General features: G+C 44.0%; 1 protein-coding gene across 2 annotated transcripts in view; it reads right to left on the bottom strand.

Moving 5' to 3' along the window:
- The window catches only part of RORC (RAR related orphan receptor C), a 73,086-nt gene extending 45,437 nt beyond the window's left edge, over positions 1–27,649 (bottom strand). Inside the window, exons 1-2 of one of the 2 annotated variants that reach the window (XM_060758101.2) lie at positions 27,438–27,649; positions 1,298–1,327 (exon numbers count right to left, since the gene is read on the bottom strand). In XM_060758101.2, the coding sequence (XP_060614084.2) occupies positions 1,298–1,327; positions 27,438–27,483 (76 nt within the window). In that variant the 5' untranslated portion in view covers positions 27,484–27,649. Of the gene's footprint in view, positions 1–1,297; positions 1,328–25,610; positions 25,789–27,437 lie in introns of those variants that run through there. The other variant, XM_060758102.2, reaches the window with a different exon arrangement.
- Positions 27,650–27,850: the final 201 nt, after the last annotated feature.

Genomic DNA, 27,850 nt, shown 5'->3' with positions numbered 1-27,850 from the left:
TCCATGAAGTCATGCGGGTTTCGTAACCAGGAGGTGTCTATGGACAACACGGGTTCCTCAGCTTGGAAATGGAGATGAGCGCCACCTCCAGAGCCGGAAATGAAAGGGGAAGCCTTTGCCTGTGTGTTTGTGTTTCATGGTGCCTCCATGAAGTCATGCCGGCTTCGTAACCAGGAGATGTCTATAGACAACACGGGCTCCTCAGCTTGGAAATGGAGATCAGCACCACCTCCAGAGCCAGAAATGAAAGGGGAAGCCTTTGCCTGTGTCTTTGTGTTGCTATATGTTTCATGGTGCTTCCATGAAGTCATGCCGGCTTTGTAAACAGGAGGTGTCTATGGACAACATGGGTTCCTCAGCTTGGAAATGGAGATGAGCGCCGCCTCCAGAGCCGGAAATGAAAGGGGAAGCCTTTGCCTTTGTCTGTGTATTTGTGTCTCAAAGGCATTGAACGTTTCCTATCTCTGTATATATGTTGGAATCCACTCTCCCCTCAGGGGGATAGCTGCTGAGCTTGCTGACCTGAAGGCTGCCAGTTTGAATCCACAAGACGGAGTGAGCTCCCACTGTCAGCCCCAGCTCCTGCCAACCTAGCAGTTCGAAAACAAGCAAATATGAGTGGATGTATAGGCACGGCCTTGATGGGAAGGTTAAAGGGGTGCCTCATGAAGTCATACCGGCTTCGTGACCAGGAGGTGTCAATAGACAACACAGGTTCCTCAGCTTGGAAACTGAGATGAGTGTTGCCTCCAGAGCCAGAAATGAAAGGGGAAGCCTTTGCCTTTGTCTGTGTATTTGTGTTTCAAAGGTATTGAACGTTTGCCTATCTCTGTATATATGTTGGAATCCACTCTCCCCTCAGGGGGATAGCTGCTGAGCTTGCTGATCTGGCAGTTTGAATCCACGAGATGGGGTGAGCTCCCGCTGTCAGCCCCAGCTCCTGCCAACCTAGCAGTTTGAAAACAAGGAAATACGAGTAGATCTATAGTTACCACTCCGTTGGGAAGGTAAAAGGGTGCCCTATGAAGTCATGCCTCATGAAGTCATGCCAGGAAGTGTCTACGGACAACACGGGCTCCTCAGCTTGGAAATGGAGAGCCGGAAATGAAAGGGGAAGCCTTTGCCTTTGTCTGCGTATCTGTGTTTCAGAGGCATTGAATGTTTGCCTATCTCTGTATATATGATGGAATCCACTCAGGGAGATAGGGGAGAATACAGATAAAGTGTTGTTGTTGTTGTTATTTAATTTAAATAACAACAAATATAAACAAACCCATTGGAAAATATAGCTACTCACATGTATGTGTCTTCTTCATCGCCACTGAGCCTGCAAGAAAGAAGATAGGAGAGTTTAGTACGTTAGTATATATAAGTAAATAATAAAATAGTATTAATAATTCATATAAACAAACAAATAAATAAATAAACCAACCCAACCAATAGGAGGAGGGGAAAGTATAGGATGCAAAGTGAGAAATGCAAATGCTGCAGGTCTGCCTTTTGGTCACAAGAGGGCGCCAAAGAACAAATGTTAAAGAGACTAGATACCCCAAACTACAACTCCCAAGATCCCATTGCATGGCACCATGCCAGTTCAAGTGCTGTCATACTGCATTCATACTATTATTATTAGTGTCGTCGTCGTTGTTGTTGTTATATTTATATCATCCACTTTAATGTAGGTGCACCAAACTACAACTCCCAGGATTCCATTGCATGGTGTCATGTCAGTTCAAGTGGTATCAAACTGCATTCAATCATTGTTATTATTATTACTATTATTATCATTCTATCCTCCACTTTAGTTGAGGTGCACCAAACTACAACTCCCAGGATTCCACTGCACTCTGCGACATCGGTTCAAGTAGTGTCAAACTGCATTCAATTATTACTATCACTATTACGACTACTATTATTACTATTATATTATCCACCAAACTACAACTCCCAGGATGTCACTGCATGTGTCATGTCAGTTCAAGTGGTGTCTACTGCATTCATTCTAAGTTCTATGATGATGATGATATTTTTATCACCCACTTTAGTTGTGGTTGTTATATCATCCACTTTAGTTGTGGTGATGGTGGTGGTGGTTGTTATAACATCCACTTTAGTTGTTGTTGTGGTGGTTGTTGTTATATCATCCGCTTTAGTTGTCATTGTTGTGGTGGTGGTTGTTATTCACTTTAGTTGTTGTGGTGGTGGTTGTTATATCATCCACTTTAGTTGTTGTTGTTGTGGTTATTGGTTTTATATCATTCACTTTAGTTGTTTTGTTGTTGTTATATCATCCACTTTAGTTGTTGTTGTGGTGGTGGTGGTTGTTGTTATTATATCATCCACTTTAGTTGTTGTTGTTGTGGTGGTGGTTGTTATATAATCCACTTTAGTTGTTGTTATTGTGGTGGTTATTGGTTTTATATCATCCACTTTAGTTGTTGTTGTGGTGGTTGTTGTTATATCATCCACTTTAGTTGTCATTGTTGTGGTGGTGGTTGTTATTCACTTTAGTTGTTGTGGTGGTGGTTGTTATATCATCCACTTTAGTTGTTGTTGTTGTGGTTATTGGTTTTATATCATTCACTTTAGTTGTTTTGTTGTTGTTATATCATCCACTTTAGTTGTTGTTGTGGTGGTGGTGGTTGTTGTTATTATATCATCCACTTTAGTTGTTGTTGTTGTGGTGGTGGTTGTTATATAATCCACTTTAGTTGTTGTTATTGTGGTGGTTATTGGTTTTATATCATTCACTTTAGTTGTTTTGTTGCTGTTGTTGTTATATCATCCACTTTAGTTGTTGTGGTGGTGATTATATCATCCACTTTAGTTGTTGTTGTGGTGGTGGTTGTTATATCATCCACTTTAGTTGTTGCGGTGATGGTGGTGGTGGTTGTTATATCATCCACTTTAGTTGTTGTTATTGTGGTGGTTATTGGTTTTATATCATTCACTTTAGTTGTTTTGTTGTTGTTATATCATCCACTTTAGTTGTTGTTGTGGTGGTGGTGGTTGTTGTTATTATATCATCCACTTTAGTTGTTGTTGTTGTGGTGGTGGTTGTTATATAATCCACTTTAGTTGTTGTTATTGTGGTGGTTATTGGTTTTATATCATTCACTTTAGTTGTTTTGTTGCTGTTGTTGTTATATCATCCACTTTAGTTGTTGTGGTGGTGATTATATCATCCACTTTAGTTGTTGTTGTGGTGGTGGTTGTTATATCATCCACTTTAGTTGTTGCGGTGATGGTGGTGGTGGTTGTTATATCAACCACTTTAGTTGTTGTTGTTGTGGTGGTGGTGGTTGTTATATCATCCACTTTAGTTATTGTTGTGGTGGTGGTTGTTATATCATCCACTTTAGTTGTTGTGGTGGTGGTTGTTAGATCATCCACTTTAGTTGTTGTTGTTGTTGTTGTTATATCATCCACTTTAGTTGTTGTTGTTGTTATATCATCCACTTTAGTTGTTGTTGGTTTTATATCATTCACTTTAGTTGTTGTGGTTGTTGTTATATCACCCACTTTAGTTGTTGTTATATCATCAACTTTAGTTATTGTGGTGGTGGTGGTTGTTATATCATCCACTTGAGTTGTTGTCGTTGGTTTTATATCATTCACTTTAGTAGTAGTTGTTTTTATTATATCATCCACTTTAGTTGTTGTTGTGGTGGTAGTGGTTGTTGTTATATCATCCACTTTAGTTGTTGTTGTTGGTTTTATATCATTCACTTTAGTCTAAGTCAGTGGTTCTCAACCTGTGTGTCCTGAGGTGTTTTGGACTACAGCTCCCAGAAATCCCAGCCAGTTTTGGACTTCTGGGAGTTGAAGGCCAAAACATTTGGTGCCCCATAAGTTGAGAACCACTGCTCGAGGGGCTCCAAACTACAACTCCAAGGAGTCCACTCCATTGAGTTGTGGCAAGCAAATGCTTGCAGATACACCGGAAGGCCTTTGGTTTCCGTTTGAAGCAGGCCAAGGACAAAGGCGGAAGGAGGAGCGAGAAACCGGGACCTTTCAACAAGAGACGTGAAAGCAGGAAGGCCATAGCCACCCACTTTGAGAGCAGGACGTGCGCCTTGGTGTGCGGCGTCCATCCGGGGAGATCCTCCTTCCCTCTGCGGCTAAGTCAGACCTAAGCAGCTTTGCTATTTTGGCTCCTTGTCTTCGGCGCTTGAGCTCCGGAGCTATTTATATAACCGCCATCATGCGCTCGGTTCTCCGGTGGCACTGATTCCGTATATATTAAAAAGGATCCCTAAGCCGCTAGTCCTTAAGAGGGTTTGGGAACCAAATGGCTGAAAGCATTGCCACTGTCGTTATAATTAGGATAAACTTTCAAACTAAATACTATATATATAGAGAGAGAGAGAATGAGGATGTCGGCCATAGATGTAGGCGAAATGTCAGGAGAGAATGCTTCTGGAACATGGCCAGACATTTCGGAAAACTCACAACAACCTGTATATATATTCTCAAGATATATTATAATGATCTATCTAGTTTGCCAAGGGGTGCACTGCTATGGCACAGTGTGATGTCACCCTGGAAATTATAGTTTGCCAAGGAGTGCATCTATATGAGACATGACTTGACTGCCATGGCTCAGTGCAATGGTGTCCTGGAAGTTATAGTTTGCACTAAACATGACTTTGGCTACTATGGCTCAGTGCAGTGACACCCTGGAAATTATAGTTTGCCAAGGAATGCATCTATACTAGACATACAATGGCTGCCATTACACTCTGGAAATTATAATTTGCCAAGGAGTGCATCTATACTACACATGACTATGACTGCCATGGCTCGATGCAATGGCACCCTGGAAGTTATAGTTTGCCAAGGGGTGAATCTATACTAGACATGACTATGGGTGGCATGCCTCAATGCAATGGTGTCCTGGAAGTTATAGTTTGCCAAGGAGTGCATCTATACTAGACATGACTATGGCTGCCATGGCTCAGTGCAATGGTGTCCTGGAAGTTATAGTTCGCCAAGGAGTGCATCTATACTAGACATGATTATGGCTGCCATGGCTTGATGCAATGGCACCTGGAAGTTATAGTTGGCTAAGGAGTGCATCTATACTAGACATGACAATGACGGCCATTATACTCTGGAAATTATAGTTCACCAAGGAGTGCATCTATATTAGACATGTCTTTGACTGCCATGGCTCAGTGCAATGGTGTCATGGAAATTATAGTTTGCCAAGGAGTGCATCTATATGAGACATGACTTGACTGCTATGGCTCAGTGCAATGGCATCCTGGAAATTATAGTTCGCCAAGGAGTGCATCTATACTAGACATGACTATGGCTGCCATGGCTCGGTGCGATGGTGTCCTGGAAGTTATTACACAGCTCAGAAAAATCACAACAGCCTATATATAATATATATATATAATATAATATTTATATAAAATATCTCAAGATATATTATAATTATCTATCTATGTACATTACACAGCTCAGAAAACTCACAAACTATACACACACACACACTCAAGATATATTATAATTATCTATCTATCTATACACATTACACACTACACATAATATAATAATCTATGTGTGTATGTGGCTGAGGTGTCTACCTTCACAGACAAGCTCCCACTTCCACAAACAGCTATGACCCCCACCTATAAGGACCCACCAATGGCCCTCCCTCCAACGGCATTGCAGGTTATAGTGAGCAACGTAAACATCTTCAAGAGTCCTGCCACTGTCCTCCACCAACACAATTTGGGATATATATATATCACACACACACATGTATTGGGTGTTGGTCGCTCTCCTTACTGTCCTGTGGACTTGATGGGGTTGTTTTAGACCAGGATCTCCTATCCAGGTGCCGACCAGAGCTGACCCTGCTTAGCTTCCAAGTTCAGGCAAGAATGGTGAGTTTGGGATATATCACACCCATGTATTGGGTGTTGGTTGTTCTCCTTGCCATTCTGTGTCAAGAGCTCGAGTTCATCTCATTTATTGGTCGAACAGAAGCTCTCCGAAGCTCTAGGCGCCCTTACTGCCTATTACAGGGAAAACCAGCTGATCCCCAACCCATCTAAAACACAGACATGTGCCTTTCCCCTTAAGAACAGACAAACATCCCAAGCGCTGAGGATTATTACCTGGGAAGGAAGGAATCCCACTGGAGCATTGCAGCGCACCCAAATACCTGGGAGTCACTCTGGACCATGCTCTGACCTACAAGAAGCACTGCCTGAACATCAAGCAAAAAGTGGGTGCTAGAAACAATATCATACGAAAGCTGACTGGCACAACCTGGGGATCACAACCAGACATAGTGAAGACATCTGCCCTTGCGCTGTGCTACTCTGCTGCTGAGTACGCATGCTCAGTGTGGAACACATCTCACCACGCTAAAACAGTGGATGTGGCTCTTAATGAGACATGCCGCATTGTCACGGGGTGCCTGCGCCCTACACCACTGGAGAAATTACACTGCTTAGCCGGTATTGCACCACCTGACATCCGCCGGGAAGTAGCAGCCAATATTGATAGGACCAAGGCAGAGACATCTCCAGCTCATCCCCTGTTTGGGTATCAGCCAGCACGTCAATGACTTAAATCAAGAAATAGTTTTCTGAGATCTACAGAGACACTTGCTGGAACACCTCAGCAAGCGAGAGTCCAAAAGTGGCAGGCTCAAACCCAGAACCTCAACCAATGGCTGATACCAAATGAGAGACTCCTCCCTGGGCACACAGAGGACTGGGCGACTTGGAAGGCACTGAACAGACTGTGCTCTGGCACCACAAGATGCAGAGCCAACCTCAAGAGATGGAGCCACAAAGTGGAATCCACGACATACGAGTGTGGAGAAGAGCAAACCACTGACCACCTGCTGCAATGCAACCTGAGCCCTGCCACATGATGCACAATGGAGGACTTTCTTGCGGCAACACCAGAAGCACTCCAAGTGACCAGATACTGGTCAAAGGACATTTAATCCACTACCAAACTCACAAGTTTTGCATTTTGTCTGTTTCTTTGCTTTGTTCTGTTAGAAATGTAATATAATCGACTGGTTGCACTGACACGATACATTTTAAAAAATCTCATTTATTTCTCCATCTTCTGTGCCTTAATGCCTATGTGAGCCTACTTCATGGTGATTAATGGGGGACGCTGTGGACTCAATGGGTTTGTCTTAGGCCAGGAGTCCCCAGAAGCCACTTGGCCAGTTCCTTCCCAAACAATGATAGATCTGGACCAAACTTGGCATGGAAAAATATATATTTCAACACCAGAAATATTGCTTCCTAGGCAGAAAAAATGTCACAAAATATGTTATTTTCCATGCCAACCGTCATCAAACATATCCCGGTTCCGTTTCAAGCTTTGGATCTCAGCCTTTTGCAATTGGGATCGACTTATCCAAAGGTTAGGGAACCCCCTATGATGATGTCATCACGAAAGGGGCGTGGCCAGCCTGGGGAGAACCCCAAAGTCTGGATTTAAGGACAAATAAATAAATACGATAGACGTGTCATAGCATCCTCGAGTTGGAAGGGACCAACCAGTCCAACCCGCTTCTGATACACGAAGGCTTTTTAAAAAATGTTTTATGTATATTGCTTATTGTATATGTTGTTTAGTTTATTGTAATTTGCATTTTATTTCATTGTAATTTGCATTTTATTTTACTGTAATTTGCATTTAATTTTATTTTATTGTAATTTGATGTTTGGCTTGGACTTATGTAAGCCGCCCCGAGTCCCTGTTGGGGGAGATGGTGGCAGGGTATAAATAATTTATTATTATTATTATTATTATTATTATTATTATTATTATTAAGATTATAAAGATTATTATTATTATTATTATTATTATGAAGCCCTCCCGACAGATGGCCATCCAGTCTCAGCTTAGTGAACCTGCAGAGAAACACCGCCCCGAGTCCCCATTGGGGGAGATGGCAGCGGGGTATAAATAAAGATTATTATTATTATTATTATTATTATTATAAAGCCCTCCCGACAGATGGCCATCCAGTCTCGGCTTAGTGAACCTGCAGAGAAACACCACCCCGAGTCCCCATTGGGTGAGATGGCAGCGGGGTATAAATAAAGATTATTATTATTATTATTATTATTATTATTATTATGAAGCCCTCCCGACAGATGGCCATACAGTCTCAGCTTAGTGAAGCTGCAGAGAAACACCGCCCCGAGTCCCCATTGGGGGAGATGGCAGCGGGGTATAAATAAAAATTATTATTATTATTATTATTATTATTATTATTATTATTATGAAGCCCTCCCGACAGATGGCCATCCAGTCTCGGCTTAGTGAACCTGCAGAGAAACACATCTGATGACGACTATTTCTCCAATTGTGGTTTGAAACATTCTGCGCAAAAAAATCGCAATTTTCCGTTTCCTGTGCGAATTAATTCACTTGGAAACCACGGGAGGGTTGTGGGCCCAGTATAGCTCATGGCTATGGGATCCTGGGTGTTATAGTTTGCCGCAGAGGCGGCCCTAGGTAATTTTCGACGGGAAGCAAACAGTATTTCGCGCCCCCCCCCCCCCCCAACCAATCACTGATATATATTTTCTGTCCGTCGAGGGAGTTCTGTGTGCCGTATTTGGTTTGATTCCATCATTGGTGGAGTTCAGAATGCTCTTTGATTGTAGGTGAACTATACATCCCAGTAACTACAACTCGCATATGTCAAGGTCTATTTCCCCCCGAGAGCGCCTCAAGAGCGCCCCTGGGCAAAATCAATGGTACCGCAAAGGCTTACTTTGCGTAATGGTTGAGCCGTCCCTGTGTATACATGTATTGGGTGTTGGTCGCTCTCCTTGCCATCCTGTGTCAAGAGCTTGAGTTCATCTCATTTATTTCTCCATCCTCTGTGCTTTAATGCCTATGTGAGCCTGCCTCGTGACGACTAATGGGGGATCCTGTGGCTTAGTGAACCTGCAGAGAAACACCGCCCTGAGTCCCCGTTGGGGGAGATGGCAGCGGGGTATAAATAGAGATTATTATTATTATTATTATTATGAAGCCCTCCCGACAGATGGCCATCCAGTCTCAGCTTAGTGAACCTGCAGAGAAACACCACCCCGAGTCCCCGTTGGGGGAGATTTCAGCGGGGTATAAATAAAAATTATTATTATTATTATTATTATTATTATTATTATGAAGCCCTCCCGACAGATGGCCATCCAGCCTCGGCTTAGTGAACCTGCAGAGAAACACATCTGATGACGACTATTTCTCCAATTGTGGTTTGAAACATTCTGCGCAAAAAAATCGCAATTTTTCAATTGAATTAATTCACTTGGAAACCACAGGAGGGTTATGGGCCCAGTATGGCTCACGGCTATGGTATCCTGGGTGTTATAGTTTGCCGTGTCTGGTCCACCCTGCGGGGAGACCAAGAAGGAAGGGGTTAAAGCGGAGGTGCCGGATTCCCCTCCTCTCTCTCTCTCTCTCTCTCTCCCTCACTCTCTCCAATGGAAGAGGTTTAAATAAGGAAGCGGTGGAAGGGGAGCGGCTGGCTGGCTGGCTGGCTGGCTGGCTGTCCCGGGGTGAACCCGCCGCTTACATAACTCCGCTGGCAGGGCTTTGGCCCCCGTCCCGGCCCCAGCGGGAGGAAAGAAGGCGGGCGGGCGGCAAACGCCGGGCTTCCCACTTTTCCCAGTTTGGCATTCAATCCTCAAAGAGGAGGAGAGGGTGGAACTGGAAGGGTTTCGGGGAGGAGGACGCAACACTGTCACCTCTGCACCCGAGAAAGGAGGCAGCCCGGCACACCACGCCAAAGGAGTTCTAGTTGATCAAGGCTGCATCTACGCTAGACATGAATTTGACTGCTATGGATCAATGCAATGGCACCCTGGAAGTTATAGTTTGCCAAGGAGTGCATCTATACTAGACTCAATGCAATGGCGCTCTGGAAGTTATAGTTTCCCAAGGAGTGCATCTATGCAATGCAATGGCACTCTGGAAGTTATAGTTGGCCAAGGAGTGCATCTATACTATACATGGCAATGACTGCCATTACACTCTGAAAGTTATAGTTTCCCAAGGAGTGCATCTATGCTAGACATGGCTATGGCTGCTATGGATCAATGCAATGGCACTCTGGAAGTTATAGTTTCCCAAGGAGTGCATCTACACTATACATGACAATGACTGCCATTACACTCTGAAAGTTATAGTTTGTCAAGGAGTGCATCTATACTAGACATGACTTTGACTGCCATTACCCTCTGGAAGTTATAGTTTGTCAAGGAGTGCATTTATACTAGACATGACAATGACTGCCTTTACACTATGGAAATTATAGTTTGTCAAGGAGTGCATCTATACTAGACATGACTATGGCTGCTATGGATCAATGCAATGGCACTCTGGAAGTTATAGTTTGCCAAGGAGTGGACCGATACTAGAAATGACAATGACTGCCATTACACTCTGGAAATTATAGTTTGTCAAGGATTGCATCTATGCTAGACATGGCTATGGCTGCCATGGCTCAGTGCAATGGTGTCCTGGAAGTTATAGTTTCCCAAGGAGTGCATCTATACTATACATGACAATGACTGCCATTACACTCTGGAAATTATAGTTTCTCAAGGAGTGAATTTGTACTATACATGACTTTGATTGCCATGGTTCAATGCAATGGCACCCTGGAAGTTATAGTTTCCCAAGGAGTGCATCTATACTAGACATGACTTTGAATGCCATATCTCAATGCAGTTACACCCAGGAAATTATAGTTTGTCAAGGATTGCACCTATACTAGACATGACAATGACTGCCATGGCTCAATGCAATTACACCCTAGAAATTATAGTTTGTCAAGGAGCACATCTATACAAGACATGACAATGACTGCCATTACACTCTGGAAATTATAGTTTCCCAAGGAGTGCATCTATACTAGACATGACAATGACTGCTTTTACACTCTGGAAATTATAGTTTGTTAAGGAGTGCATCTAAACGAGACATGACTATGGCTGCCATGACTCAGTGTGATGACACGCTGGAAGTTATAGTTTGCCAAGGAGTACATCTATACTAGACATGACAATGACTGCCTTTATACTCTGGGAATTATAGTTTGTCAAGGAGTGCATCTATACTAGAGATGATTATGGCTGCCATGGTTCAATACAATTAAACCCTGGAAGTTATAGTTTGCCAAGGAGTGCATCTATACGAGATATGACAACGACTGCCATTACACTCTGGAAATAGTAGTTGTCAAGGAGTTCATCTATACAAGACATGACTATGGCTGCCATGGCTCAGTATGATGACACCCTGGAAGTTATAGTTTGCCAAGGAGTGCATCTATGCTAGACATGACTATGGCTGCTATGGATCAATGCACTGACACTCTGGAAGTTATAGTTTGCCAAGGAGTGAATCTACACTAGACATAACTTTGACTCCCTCAGCCCAATACAATGGCACTCTCAGATTTATAGTTTATCAACACTGTTGACTACCATGGGTCAGTGTGATAGCACTCTGGATGGAAGTTATAGTTTACCATCTATGCAACAAATTCCTTTGACTACAATGGCTCGATGCAATGGCATCTCAAGAGATATAGTCTATCAAGGAGCACAATTTTGACTCTGATTGCATCCTGGGAGTTGTAGTTTATCAATAGGTGCAAGTACGCTAAAATCAGTGCCGTCTGACACCACTTTGACTACTGTGGTTCAATGCAATGGAGTCCTGGGAGTTGTAGTTGGGCGATGCCCCATTACTCTTGAGCAGAGAAGGCTCACAGCCTTGGAAAACTACAACTCCCAGGAACTCATATTAAGCCATGGCAGTGAAAGTTGCATTAATTTGACTCAAATAGAATTTTCAGGTGGTGTATAATAACTCTGCTATAGTTCGGACTGCAAACCGGAGCGGATTTACTCTGCCGCAGGTGGATTTGGCACGGTTCACCAGATCTGAGTTGACTTCAAAAGTGGAATCTTCTAACGAGAAGCGGAAACTTGGGGTGGATTTCCCCTTTCTTTCTAGTTTCCTCCATTGCTACATCAATCAGGACGAATGCCAAGACGTCAAATCGAAATAACCCCATCTCCTCTGACAACCTTCCCTTCCAAAACATCCAATTACAATGCAAATTCGGGAGCTGTAGTTCCACTAGGTCTTTCTCTGCCAAACTACAACTCTCAAGATAACATCGCCTTGAGGCAAGGCAGTGAGGTGGGGGAATCAAACGGCAGTCATTTCGCAGTGTGGACACCTCACACCATACTATAACTCCCAGGATTCCGTAGCACTGGGCTATACTGGGATATACTGGGCCCATAACCCTAAAGTGGTTTCAAAGCGAATTAATTCGCACAAGAAATGGAAAATTGTGATTTTTTTTTTGGCATAGCCAATGCAATTTTCTGCGCAGAATGTTTCAAATACAGCAAAGTGAATATGTTTGTCTCCCCCAAGTGGCCGGTGTTGTAACTGCAGTCGTTTAGAAATTAAATATGCCAGACCCGGTTTGTCTGCAAGAGGAGTGGGCAACATGGAAAGTTAGGGGGCCATTTAGACCCCAAAGAGACCCCATAGGGTCACGACCTTCTAACATACCCACCTTTGCAACAAAAAGGGAGAAATTTACATTTTTTCGCCCTCTGGGATGGGACTCTGAGCATATGCAAACTTCACCTAATGCAATGTAAAGGGAATTGGCACAAAGCACACACAGCGCAATAGCAAAGGAGACTCTGAGCATAGGCAAAGGGCCGAGTAGGAAGAGTAAAGCTCTGCCTCTATGGAGGGGGTGGGTGGGCTTCGACTCCAGGGGGCGGGGCCATTTCAAAAGAGGGAGGGGCTTATGCAAATGTGGGGCAGAGCTTCTGGAAGGCTGTCCTAAAATATGTAAAGTGCACACAGTGCAATGCAACGGTGACTCAGAGTGTAAACTTAGTGCATATAGTGCAATGCAAGGGTAACTGAACATATGTAAAGTGCATATAGTGCAATGCAATGGTAACTGAGCATATGCAAAGTGCACATAGTGCAATGCAAAAGTAACTGAACACATGCAAAATGCATATAGTGCAATGAAACAGTAACTCTGAGCGTAAGCAAAGTGCATATAGTGCAATGCAATGGTTACTGAGCATATGCAAAGAGCATATAGTGCAATGCAATGGTTACTGAGCATATGCAAAGAGCATATAGTGCAATGCAATGGTTACTGAGCATTTGCAGGTGTATATAGTGCAATGCAATGGTTACTGAGAATATGCAAAATGCATATAGAGCAATGTCACAGTAACTGAGCATAAGCAAAATGCATATAGTGCAATGTAATGGTTACTGAGCATATGCAAAGTGCATATGGTGCAGTGTAACTATAACTGAGCATATGCAAAGTGCATAGTGCAATGCAACAGTTACTGAGCACATAAAAAGTGCATATAGTACAATGCAATAGTTACTGAGCATATGCAAAGTGCATATAGTGCAATGCAACTGTAACTGAGCATATGCAAAGTGCATATAGTGCAACGTAACAGTAACAATGAGCATAAGCCAAGTGCATATAGTGCAATGCAATAGTACCTGAGCATAAGCAAAGTGCATATAGTGCAATACAACGGTAACCGAACATATGAAAAAGTACATATAGTGCAATGCAACAGTAACAACGAGCAAATGCAAAGTGCTTTTACTGCAATGCAACAGTAACTGAAAATATGCAAAGTGTATATAGTGCAATGCAGCAGTAACTCCGAGCATAAGCAAAGTGCATATAGTGTAATGCAACAGTAATTGAAAATATGCAAAGTGTATATAGTGTAATGCAACAGTAACAACGAGCATAAGCAAAGTGCATATAGTGCAATGCAAAAGTAACTGACTGTAATCGAGCATATGCAAAGTGCATATAGTGCGATGCAACAGTTACTGAGCATATGCAAAATGCATATAGTGCAACGCAATGGTAAGTGAGAATATGCAAATTGCATATAGTGCAATACAACAGTAACTGAACATATGAAAAAGTACATATAGTGCAATGCAACAGTACCTACGAGCATAGGCAAAGTGCTTATAGTGCAATCCAATAGTAATTGAGAACATGCAAAGTGTATATAGTATAATGCAACAGTAACAACGAGCATAAGCAAAGTGCATATAGTGCAATACAACGGTACCTGAGCATATGAAAAAGCACATAGTGTAATGCAACAGTAACTCTGAGCATAAGCAAAGTGCGTATTGTGCAATACAGTGGTAACTGAACATATGCAAAGTGTATATAGTGCAATGGGTGTGGCCATTCCAAAGAGGGAGGTGTTTATGCAAATGAGGGGCGGGGCTTCCCACCTTGCAGAAGGCTTAGCCCCCATTGACCTAAGGGCCCGAATGACGTCAAGAGCAACCTTAAAGCTCTTCACCTGAAGGAACATTTCTGGGGGGTGTTTCTTTCTCTCCGCCCCCCCCCCTCCTGGCATGGGCGGCTTTTGCACCCGCTGCCCTCCAATCCGAGCAAACTCCTTTCTCTGCTGGCCGAGCCTAAGACGTGGCAAAGCGGCTCCGGGGCCAATAATCCTCCTTTATAAATAGTGGCAGCGGAGCTTTCTCTGCTGGGCCTCCCAAGGCCGGATCAGGGAAGAGTGGGGGGCCCCCGGGGGTTTCTCCGAGCGCCCTGGCCGCCTGCCACCCACTCTGGGTGGGGCACCGGGTTCCAATCCCACACCTCTTTCCCCTCCAAGCTGCATCCCGCAAGGCACGGCAGCTGGCTTGAACCTGATCTCCCTCTCTTGCACTGCGCCAGGCTCACTTCGCAGGTGCTCAGAGTTGCCATTGCATCGGCTCAGTTACCTTGGCATGCGCGTATGCTCAGAGTAACTGTGGCATTGCACTATGTGCACTCTGCATATGCCCATTTACGAGTTAGCATTGCACCACACACATTTGGCATATTCTCACTGTTGCACTGAACTATATGCACTTTGCTTATGCTCATCGTTAAGTGTTGCATTGCACTATGCGCATTTTGCATATGCCCAGTTACCACTGCACTATATGCACTTTGCATGTGCTCGGTTACCATTGCATTGAACTATGTGCACTTTGCAAATGCCGTTATCATTGCATTGCACTAAATGCACTCTGCATGTGCTCAATTACCGCTGCATTATACTATGTGCACTTTGCATATGCCGTTACCACTGCATTGCACTATATGCACTTTGCATGTGCTCAGAGTTACAGTTGCATTGCACTATGTGCAGTTTGCATACGCTGTTACCAATGCATTGCACTATATGCACTTTGCATGTGCTCAGTTACTGTTGCATTGCACTATATGCACTTTGCATATGCTGTTACCACTGCATTGCACTATATGCACTTTGCATGTGCCCAGTTACCTCTCCATTTCACTATGTGCATGTGCTCAGAGTTACCGTTGCATTATACTATGTGCACCTTGCATATGCCATTACCGTTGCATTGCACTTTATGCACTTTGTATGTGCTCAGAGTTACTGTTGCATTGCACTATGTGCACTTTGCATACGCTGTTACCACTGCATTGCATTATATGCACTTTGCTTACACTCAAGAGTTACTGTGGCATTGCACTATGTGCACTTTGCATATGCTGTTACCACTGCATTGCACTATATGCAATTTGCATGTGCTCAGAGTTACCATTGCATTGCACTATATGCACTTTACATATGCCCAGTTACTGTTGCATTATACTATGTGCACTTTGCATATGCCGTTACCACTGCATTGCACTACATGCACTTTGTATGTGCTCAGAGTTACTGTTGCATTGCACTATGTGCAGTTTGCATGTGCTGTTACCATTGCATTGCACTATATGCACTTTGTATGTGCTCAGAGTTACCGTTGCATTGCACTATATGCACTTTCCATATGCTATTACCACTACATTGCACTATATGCACTCTGCATGTGCTCAGAGTGACCATTACATTGCACTATATGCACTTTGCATATGCTCAGTAATGGTTGCATTCCACTATATGCACTTTTCTTACACTCAAAGTTACCATTGCATTGCATTATATGCACTTTGCATATGCTCAGTTACCACTGGACTGCATATGTGCACTTTGCATATGCTCAGAGTTGACTTTGTACTGTACTATCTGCAGTTTGTATATGCTCAGTTACCATTGCATGAGCTCAGAGTTACAGTTGCATTGCACTATGTGCACTTTGCTTACGCTCCGTTACTATTGCATTGCGCTATGTGCAATCTTCATATGCTCAGAGTTACTGTTCTATTGCACTACAGGCCCTTGGGATCGGCTCAGTTATCTCTGCATTGCGCATATGCTCAGTTATGTTTATATTGCACAATAAATACTTTGCATACTCGATGGTGTGTAATGGCAAAGGTAGCTCTGAGCATAGACAGAGTGTATACACAAAGGTCACTATTTTGAGCAAGGAAACCCAACGCACAGAGTATGAATACGTGATGGCAAGGGCAACTTGGAGCATGGGCAGAGTGCATATAGGAATGGCATCACTACTTATGGATGAGCAAACACAGAATTGAATAAAGGGCGACGCTGAGCATGCACAAAGCGCATCTCTCCCCGGGTTCGAATCTCTTCTATCATCTGGATTCGGAGAGCTCCCAACACAAGAAAAGGGAGAGGGAAAACAACACCCCGCTTGCCAAAGCCAGAAACAATGCTCAGCCAACATTTCCGTGGCCTCCGTCCTGGAATTCCACTGCGCTGAGCTGGCGGCTTGCAATCTCAATCTCGGAGTGCGTCTACACTGCAGAATGAATGCAGTTTGACATCGCTTTAACCGCCTGGGAATTGTAGTTTCCCAAGGTCTTCTTTGCCAAAGAGTGCAAAGGATGAGGATGAGGACGGAAAGGGGATTCGGTGCCTTCTATTTGGATCAATAACAATATGTTTGTATTATTATTATTATTATTATTATTATTACCAACAACAACAACATTAAGTAACACCATTTTTGTTCCTGGGTTAAGGAACAACAACAACAACACAATGTAACACAATTTTTGTTCCTGGGTTAAACAACAACAACACTATTTAACACAATTTTTTGTTCCTGGGTTAAACAACAACAACAACACTATGTAACACGATTTTTGTTCCTGGGTTAAACAACAACAACACAATGTAACACAATTTTTGTTCCTGGGTTAAACAACAACAGCACTATGTAACATGATTTTTGTTCTTGGATCAAACAACAACACAATGTAACACTATTTTTGTTCCTGGATTAAACAACAGTAACAACAACACTAACACAATTTTTGTTCCTGGGTTAAACAACAACAACACCATGTAACACGATTTTTGTTCCTGGGTTAAACAACAACAACACCATGTAACACGATTTTTGTTCCTGGGTTAAACAACAACAACAACACTATGTAACACAGTTTTTGTTCCTCAGCTAAACAATAACAGCAACACAATGTAACCCGTGTTTTGTTCCAGGGTTAAACAACAACAACAACAGCAACACTATGTAACACGATTTTTGTTCATGGGTTAAACAACAATAACAACACCATGTAACATAATTTTTGTTCCTGGGTTAAATAACAACAACAAGTAACACGATTTTTGCTCCTGGGTTAAACAACAACAACAACATTATGTAACACAATATTTGTTCCTGGGTTATAAATGCCATTTCCTAATTGGCTCTATCACAAAGACATGTGAAAAGTTTGTTTTGGCGGGACATCCTGTAGAATCCTCTGCTCTAGTCTTTCAATGACTTATCTCAGGGAGACTCACCCAACTTAACGTAGTTTGTGGCCACTACAAAAACAACGTTTTTGGAGCAGAACAACTACTTCCAAAGCAAGGGTGGCACAATTAAACAGGAAATAATGCTTACAAACCAGGAACAGACTTTATTTTTCCAAATTTTGTTACATACTGTCATAATAATAATATACTTAACAACAAGAAGAAGACTAATATGAACGATACTAATAATTCCCAAACTTCTTGGTTCTCATTTGGGGGGCACTGGGGACAATGGGAGTTGTAGTCCCAAAAGAGAGATGCATATTTCCCACGTTGTAGATTCCCAAACTTCTTGGTTCCCATTCTGGGGCACTAGGGACAATGGGAACTGTAGTCCCAAAAGAGAGATACAAATCTCCCAAGTTGTAGATTCCCAAACTTCTTGGTTCCCATTTTGGGGGCAGTGGGCACAATGGGAATTGTAGTCCCAAAAGAGAGATGTGTACCTCCCAAGTTGTAGATTCCCAAACTTCTTAGTTCCCATTTTGGGGACAATGGGAATTGTAGTTCCAAAAGAGACGAATATCTCTCAGGTTGGAGATTCCCAAACTTCTTAGTTCCCATTTTGGGGACAATGGGAATTGTAATTCCAAAAGAGAGATGCCTATCTCCCAAATTGTAGATTCCCAAACATCTTGGTTTCCAATTTGGGGGCACTGGGTACAATGGGAACTGTAGTCCCCAAAAAGAGATGCATATCTCCCAAATTGTAGATTCCCAATTGTCTTGGTTCCCATTTTGGGGGCACTGAGGACAATGGGAATTGTAGTCCCAAAAGTGAAGTGCATATCTCCAAAGTTAGAGATTCCCAAACTTCTTGGTTCCCATTTTGGAGGCATTAGGGAAAATGGGAACTGTAATCCCAAAAGAGAGATGCATATCTCTCAAGTTGGAGATTCCCAAACTTCTTGGTTCCCATTTTGGGGGCACTAGGGAAATGGGAACTGTAGTCCCAAAAGAGAGATGCATATCTCCCAAGTTGAAGATTCCCAAACTTCTTGGTTCCCATTTTGGGGGCACTAGGGAAATGGGAACTGTAGTCCCAAAAGAGAGATGCATATCTCCCAAGTTGAAGATTCCCAAACTTCTTAGTTCTCATTTTGGGGACAATGGGAATTGTAGTCCCAAAAGAGAAGTGCATATCTCCCAAGTTGGAGATTCCCAAACTTCTTAGTTCCCATTTTGGGGACAATGGGAATTGTAGTCCCAAAAGAGAGATGCATATCTCCCAACTTCTTGGTTTCCATTTTGGGGGCACTGAGGACAATGGGAGTTGTAGTCCCAAAAGAGAAGTGTATATCTCCCAAGTTGGAGATTCCCAAACTTCTTAGTTCCCATTTTGGGAACAATGGGAATTGTAGTCCCAAAAGAGAGCTGCATTTCTCCCAAGTTGTAGATTCTCCAGTTCCCCTCTCTGGCCATTGGGGATGCTGGGAGTTACAGTCCGGAAAGAGAGAAAGAGTGAAGCCGGGAGGGGGATTACCAGTGGCTTAAGCAGCGTCCCTGCGTCACATCGGAGGGAGATCAAGCGCACTGGGCTGCGGACTTGGGCGCATTAACATATTAACTCAAATCCCGAGGCGCGGTTAAAAATAAAACCCGTTCCTTGGTGGGCAAGGAGCCACTTGGGTTCAGGGGCCAAGCCTTCGAGCACGGATCCACCTGCTAAAGGAAGATGTCTACGCTCAAAGTCGCACATTTTGTTGGAAGCGGATGACGACAACACTCTTGTTTCCTTCCGAGATGGCACCATTGGTTGGCGAAATCCGAAAAAGGTTCAACCCGCAAACCGGCCAGGAGCTTCCATTGCTTACACAGCGATCACAATCATAACACGCGCATCGTAAAAACGTTTTCGGAATGATTCGGCGTAGTATTGAATGCCGTCGTAATTACTACTTCAGTACAAAAACTGTAGTATTGCCCTATTTTACTGGTAGCGTTTATAGGTCATTGTAATGATACGTTTGGAGGGAGGAACTGGCCGAGCGGCTTCTGGGGACTCCTGGCCTAAGACAACCCCATCAAGTCCACAGGGTCCCCCATTTCTCGCCACGAGGCAGGCTCAAAATAGGCATTAAGGCACAGAGGATGGGGAAATAAATGAGATGAACTCAAGCTCTTGACACAGGATGGTAAAGAGAATGACCAACACCCAATGTATGTGTGTGTATGTGTGTGTGTGTGTGTGTACACACACACACACACACACATATATATATATATATATATATATACACACACACACACACACACACCCCAAAGTCACTTCTTCTTGTCTGACCTTGGGAGCTAAGCAGAGACAGCTCCGGTCGGCAACTGGATAGGAGACCCTCGTCTAAGACAACCCCATCAAGTCCACAGGGTACCCCCTTTGTCGCCATGAGGCAGGATTGCAGTAAGGAGGGTGACCAACACCCCATAAATGTATGTGTATATATATATATATATATATATATATATATATATATATCCCAAAGTCACTTGTTCTTGTCTGAACTTGGGAGCTAAGCAGGGTCAGCTCTGGCCGGCAACTGGATGGGAGATCCTGGTCTAAGACACAAGGTCCCCCATTAGTCGCCACAAGACAGGTTCGCATAGGCATTAATGCACAGAGGATGGGGAAATAAATTAGATGAACTCAAGCTCTTGACACAGGATGGCAAGGAGAACGACCAACACCCAATATATGTATGTACACACACATCCCAAAGTCACTTGTTCTTGTCTGACCTTGGGAGCTAAGCAAAGTCAGCTCTGGTCGGCAACTGGATAGAAGATTCTGGTCTAAGACGAGATGAACTCAACCTCTTGACACAAGATGGCAAGGAGAACGACCAACACCCAACTGGATAGGAGATCCTGGTCTAAGATAACCCCATCAAGTCCACAGGGTCAGCTCTGGTCGTATAGGCATTAAGGCACAAAGGATGGGGAAATAAATGAGATGAACTCAAGCTCTTGACACAGGACAGCAAGGAGAATGACCAACACCCAATACATGTGTGTATGTGATATATATATATCCCAAAATCACTGTTCTTGTCTGAGCTTGGGAGCTAAGCAGGGTCAGCTCTAGTCGGCACCTGGATAGGAGATCCTGGTCTAAGACAATTCCATCAATAATAATAATCATCATCATCTTTATTTATACCTCGCCCCCATCTCCCCGAGGAGGACTCAGGGAGGCTAACATGAGGCCAAGGCCAAAAATACAATACAGCAAAATAAAATACAAAATGCAAACAACAAAAAACAACAATAATTCCTTCACAATAAAATACATACAATAGCCAAAACAGAATAAACAAAGCAAATAACATAATATAAAATCGAACACAATGGGCGTTCGATCAAGTCCACAGGGTCCCCCATTGGTCGCCATGAGGCAGGATCATATAGGCATTAAGGAACAGAGGATAGGGAAATAAATGAGATGAACTCAAGCTCTTGACACAGGACAACAAGGAGAGTGACCAACACCCAATACCAGTATAGCCCAAAATCACTTGTTCTTGTCTGAACTTGGGAGCTAAGCAGGGTCATCTCTGGGTGGCACCTGGATGGTGGATCCTGATCTAAGATAACCCCATCAAGTCCACAGGATCCCCCATTTGTTGCCATGAGGCAGGCTCATATAGGCATTAAGGAACAGAGGATGGGGAAATAAATGAGATGAACTCAAGCTCTTCACACAGGATAGCAAGGAGAATGACCAACACACAATACATGTATGTATGTATGTATGTGTGTGTGTGTGTGTGTATATATATATATATATATATATATATATCCCAAAGTAACTTGTTATTGTCTGTACTTGGGAGCTAAGCAGGGTCAGCTCTGGTCAGCACCTGGATAGGAGATCCTGGTCTCAGACAATGTCATCAAGTCCACTGGGTTTACCATTAGTCGCCAAGCAGCAGGCTCACATAGGCATTAAGGCACAGAGGATGGGGAAATAAACGAGATGAACTCAAGCTCTTGACACAAAATGGCAAAGAGAATGACCAACACCCAATACATCTGTGTGTGTGTGTATATATCCCAAAGTCACTTGTTCTTGTCTGAACTTGGGAGCTAAGCAGGGTCAGCTCTGGTCAGCACCTGGATAGGAGATCCTGGTCCAAGACAACCCCATCAAGTCCACAGAGTTTCCCATTAGTCGCCAAGAGGCAGGCTCGCATACGCATTAAGGCACAGAGGATGGGGTTCAGAATGCTGTGTGCCGTAGAAAAGAATAAGAAAGGGTTAAGTGAGAGGCAGTGGGTGGGTGGGGGGTCATGCAAATTCCACACCAATGGAGAGAGTAAGGAACACTAGGATGCCTGTGGTGGAGGAAACACATGAAATCTAGGTGGAAATTGTCCCCATATGAAAGTCTTCTCTTTGATGGTAGTTAGTATGGCATTTGTGGCCGACATTGGCGGGGCTCTTGAACATGTTTATAGTGCTCGCTATAACCTGCAATGTCATTGGAGGGAGGGCCATGGGTGTATCTTGAGTGGTGGGAGCTATAGCTGTACGTGGAGGCGGGAGTCTGTCTGTGTAAGTGGACACTCCTGCCACATACATACATACAGATTTTCACTAGTATTATGTGTATAGGTGTATAGATAGATAACATATACACATGCATATACATATATGTATACATATGCAGTGCAAATATACATATATGGATATATATACACATATGCTCTTGGTTGCACATTAGACTAAGAAGGCCAGGGTTTGAATCCCTGCTGGACAACACCCTCTCAGCTTCAAAGGCCAAGCCAAACCCTGTGATAGGGTTGCCATATGCAATGATGTTTACACTATGCAAATATAGTCTTGCATATGTAAACACAAGGATTGAGAAAGTTGCAAAAGGATGAAAAGACGGAGTGGGAACCATATCCATCAGGATGGTCGTTTGCCTTAATGGAGGGCAAAGGCAGAGGGAGAAACTGGGACTTTGCATGTTACCATTGCAGTGCATGTGCTCAGGGTTACCGTTGCATTGCACTATGTGCACTCTGCATATGCTCAGGTACCATTGCAGTGCATGTGCTCAGGGTTACCATGGCACTGCACTATGTGCACTCTGCATATGCTCAGTTACCATTGCATTGCATGTGCTCAGGGTTACCATTGCACTCCACTATGTGCACTCTGCATATGCTCAGTTACCATTGCATTGCATGTGCTCAGGGTTACCATTGCACTCCACTATGTGCACTCTGCATATGCTCAGTTACCATTGCAGTGCATGTGCTCAAGGTTACCATTGCATTGCGCTATGTGCACTCTGCATATACTCAGTTACCACTGCAGCGCATGTGCTCAGGGTTACCATTGCATTGCACTACGTGCACTCTGTATATGCTCACTTACCATTGCAGTGCATGTGCTCAGGGTTACCATTGCATTGCACTACGTGCACTCTGTATATGCTCAGTTACCATTGCAGTGCATGTGCTCAGGGTGACCACTGCATTGCACTACGTGCACTCTGTATATGCTCAGTTACCATTGCAGCGCATGTGCTCAGGGTTACCATTGCATTGCACTATGTGCACTCTGTATATGCTCAGTTACCATTGCAGTGCATATGCTCAGTTACCATAGCATTGCACTATGTGCACTCTGCATATGCTCAGGTACCATTGCAGCGCATGTGCTCAGGGTTACCATTGCTTTGCACTATGTGCACTATGCATACGCTCAGTTACCATTGCAGTGCATGTGCTCAGGGTTACCACTGCATTGCACTACGTGCACTCTGTATATGCTCAGTTACCATTGCAGTGCATATGCTCAGGTACCATTGCAGTGCATGTGCTCAGGGTTACCATTGCATTGCACTACGTGCACTCTGTATATGCTCAGTTACCATTGCACTGCATGTGCTCAGGGTTACCATTGCATTGCACTAACAGGAGATGGGATGGAAGAGGATTAATGTGGACTTGCTGCTTGGTTTTGGATTTGGAGTGGCTGCCCGGCCAAAGGCGGTGATTAGGCGAAGGAGGCGACGCCGGGAACGAAACCGGCCACTCCGAGAAACTGGCCCGGCCGCGTTTGCCAGCTTCGGAGAGAGAAAGAGAGAGAGAGCGAGAGAGAGAGAAAGCAGGAGAGAGAGAGAGAGAGAGATACCATCTTCTGATTCCTTTCTGCCGCAACCGCCATGCAAATGACTTAATTGTGGCTTTCGGCCCATCGAAATGGTTTTGTCAACAAGCCTGATCAGGGAATAGGAAGAGGAGGGTATCCATCCTCCAAATCTCTCCATTTGGTGAAGCAAGAGGGCTCCAGAGCATGGCAAAAGTGCCCTTTTTGGAACCACAAAGGCCAAAGAGCTAACCTGAGATTGGAAAGCATAGCAAGAGTGTTCCAGAGCATGGCAAAAGTTCCCTCTTTTCGGTCACACATCCTAAAGAGTTAATATTGGGTGGGAGAATATAGCGAGAGGGATTCCAGAGCATGGCAAAAGTTCCCCTTCTTGGAGCACCAAGGGGGATGCTGGGAGTTGTAGTCCAAGAACAAACGAAGCGCTTTCCCCCAAGTTTGTAAATTGGATTAAAGCAAAGTTTTTAGATATTGACATTTGAGTAGGACTATACATCCCAAAATCCCCGGCCATTCCCTCTCCATAAAGAAACTACGACAAAGCGGGGTCAGACTAGATGACCTTCTGGGTCCCCTTCCAACTTTAATACACTTTGAGTCCCCTCCTGAGCTCTCTCATTGCCCTTCTTCCCATATCTTTCCTCCTTTCGCAAATCTTTTTGGGGTCCCCCCTCACCCTAAATTTGGGTTTAGTGAACGCTTCAGGAAGGAAGGAAGGAAGGAAGGAAGGAGAGAGGAAGGAAGGAAGGAAGGAAGGAAGGAAGGAAGGAAGGAAGGATCTTTACTTTGAAAGCGCCTCTGAAAATCCCACCCTGTCTGCCTCTGGTCTTATTCCAGCAGGGGAAGGAAGGAAGGAAGGAAGGAAAGAAGGAAGAGAGGAAAAGGAAGGAAAGAAGTATGAGAGGGAAGGAAGAATAGAAAAGGAAGGGAAGGAAGGAAGGAAGTAAAAGGAAGGAAGGAGGGGGGAGAGAGAGAAGCGAGACAGGAAAAGTAAAGAAGAGAGGGAAGGCAGAATGGAAAAGGAAAGAAAGAAGGAAGAGATGGAAAGAATAATGGAAAAGGATGTAAGGGAGGAAGAGAGGGAAGGAAGGAAGGAAAAGAAAGGAAGGAAGGAAAGAGGAAAAGGAAGGAAGAGATGGAAGAAAATGGAAAAGAAAGTAAGGGAGGAAGAGAAAGAAAGAAGAAACGAAAAGGAAGGAAGGAAAGACAGGACAAGGAAGGAAGGAAGAGATTGAAGAGATGGAAAAGGAAGTAAGGGAGGAAGAGTCAGAAGGGAGAAAGGAAAAGCAAGGAAGGAAGAGATGGAAGGAAGAATGGAAAAGGAAGGAAAAAGGAAGAGAGGGAAGGAAGGAAATGGAAGAAAGGAAGGAAGACAGGAAAAGGAAGGGAGGGAAGGAAAAAAAAGGAAAATTGAAGAGAGGGAAGGAAGAGAGCAAATGGAAGAAAGGAAGGAAGGAAGACAGGAAAAGAAAGGATGGAAGGAAGAGAGGGAAGGAAGAAAGGAAAAAGAAGGAAGGAAGGGTCTTTACCTTGCAAACTGCCCTGAAAATCCCACTCCATTTGCCTCTTGTTCCTCTCACTCTCTCCAGGAAGGAAGGAAGGAAAGAAGAAAAGGAAAGGAAAAGGAAAGGAAAAATATGAAGGAAAGGAAGGTCCTCTCACTCTGCCACTTACCTGCACAGCCCACCTGCCCTTCTATTCCAATTTGTGAAGGAAGAGAGGAAGGAAGAAAGGAAGGGAAGAAGGGAGGGGAGGAGGAATTAAAGAAGGAGGGAGGGAGGGAAGGAAGAGAAGGAGGAAGGGAAGAAAAAAGGAAGGGAAGGGGGAGGGAAGGGGGAGGGAGGAGAAGAGGAATGAAAGAAGGAGGGAAGGAAGGAAGGAAGGAAGGAAGGAAGGAAAGGAAGAAAAAAATGTATCATGTATCATGTATGTTTATTTAAGTTGTTATTTTGTAGTTTGATTGAGTCTGTTTTGATTGACGGGTCGAAACTGCCCTGAGTCCCCTCCGGTTATAAATAAAGCATTATTATTATTATTATTATTATTATTATTATTATTATTATGGAAGGGAAGAAGGGAGGGAGGAAGGGAGAAAAGAAAGAAGAGAAGAAAGGAAGAAAAAATGGAAGAGGAGGAACTGAGGAAAGAAGGGAGGGAGGGGGAATTAAAGAAGGAAAGAAAGGAAAGAAGAAAGGATGGAAGAAGGGAATGAAAAGAAAGAAAGAAGAAGGGAAAGAAGGGAGCAAAAAAAAGAAAGGAGACAATTGGGAATGAAAGATTAAAGGAAAGAAGAAAAGAAGGAAGGAAGGGAAGGAAGGAAAAAGGAAAGAAGAACAGAAAGAAGGAAGAGAAGAAGGGAAGGAAAAAGGAAGAAAGGGAAGAAGTGAAGAAAAAAGGATGGAAGAAAAAGAAGGGAAGGATAAAGGAAGGAAGAAAAAAGGAAAGGAAGGAAGAAAAGGAGGGAAGAAGGAAGGAAAAAAAGAAAAAAGGAAGGGAAGATGCGAAGGAAAAAGGAAGAAAAAGGAAGGGAAGGAAAATGGTAAGAATCAAAGAAAGAAAGAAGGGAAGGGAAAATGAAGGAAGAAAGAAAGTAAGGAAAGGAGGGAGGGAAGAAGGGAAAGAAAAAGGAAAGAAGAAAAGAAAGAAGGGAGGGTAGAAGAGAAGGAAAAAAGGAAGGGAAGGAAAAAGAAGGGAAGGAGGGAAGGAAGAAGGGATAAAAATGAAGGAAGGAAAGAAAGAAGGGAAAAGAGAAGAAGGAAGAGAAAGAAGGAAGAGAAGAAGGGAAGGAAAAAGGAAAGCAGGGAGAGAAGAAGAGAAGGAAGAAAAGAAAGGAAGAAGGGAAGGGGAAAAAAGAAGAAAGGAAAGTAGGAAGAGAAGAAGGGCAAGAAAAGAGGGGGAAAGAAGGGAGGGAAGAAGGGAAGGAAAAAGGGGGGGAAGAAAGAAAGAAGGGAGGGATGAATTAAAGAAGGAGCAAAGGAAGAAAAGAAAGGAGGGAGAAAAGAAGAAAAGAAAGAAGGGAGGGAAGAAGGGAAGGAAAAAAGAAGGAAGGAAAGAAGGGGAAAAAGAAAAGAAAGAAGGAAGAGAAGAAGGGAAAGAAGGAAAGAAGGGAGGGAGGAATTAAAGAAGGAGCAAAGGAAGAAAAGAAAGGAGGGAGGAAGAAAAGAAAGGAGGCAAGAAGGAAAGGAAAAAGAAGGAAGGAAAGAAGGGAAAGAAGAAGAAAGAAGGAAGAGAAGAAGGGAAGGAAAAAGAAAGAAAGGAGGAATGAAAGAAGGAGCAAAAGAAGGAAAGAAAAGAGGGAGGAAGAAAAGAAGCAAGTGAGCAAAGAAAGAGAGAAAAGAGACAAGAGAGAAGGAAAGGAAGGAGGGAAGGAGAAGTGAAGGAAGGCACTGGGGCTGCCCAACCTGCTCCTGGTTCTCCCTCCAGGGATGAAGAAGGCAAGGCTCTTCTACCCCGCGTTTACCCCGCTTGGCCCCCTTCTTCTCCCCCCTCGTTCTCCCTTACCTCGGGGCCGCTTGGCGGGGGGGCTCTCTCCGGGGCGGGCCTCCATGGGGCGGCGAGGCGGCCGCTTCACTCCCAAAGAGGAGGAAGAAGAGAAGGAGGAGAAGAGGAGGAGGAGGAGAAGAGCAGCGTCGGGGAAAGGAGGAGGAGGAGGCGGCGACGGGCGGCGGGAGGCGGGCGGAGCAGGGAAGAGCAGCGGCTGCCCGAACCGGACGCTCCCCCCGCCGCCGCCGCCGGACCTGTAGTGCCGCCGCGGCGCCGACAGGGGCGCTGTTTCCTTCCTTTCCACTCTCCCCTGGACTCTTCACCGGTTGGGTTTCTGCCTGAATCAGGGAATTCTTTTCTTCTTCTTCCCTTTGAAAACCCAGGGGGAAAGGTCCAAATCGGGCAGGAATCACACCGGCGCAGCTCCAAGA

This window comes from Anolis sagrei, chromosome 12 (genome assembly GCF_037176765.1).
Source record: "Anolis sagrei isolate rAnoSag1 chromosome 12, rAnoSag1.mat, whole genome shotgun sequence".
NCBI classification, from domain to species: domain Eukaryota; kingdom Metazoa; phylum Chordata; class Lepidosauria; order Squamata; family Dactyloidae; genus Anolis; species Anolis sagrei.
Note: the sequence above shows the minus strand (reverse complement) of the source record. Positions and strands in the feature narration are given on the sequence as shown.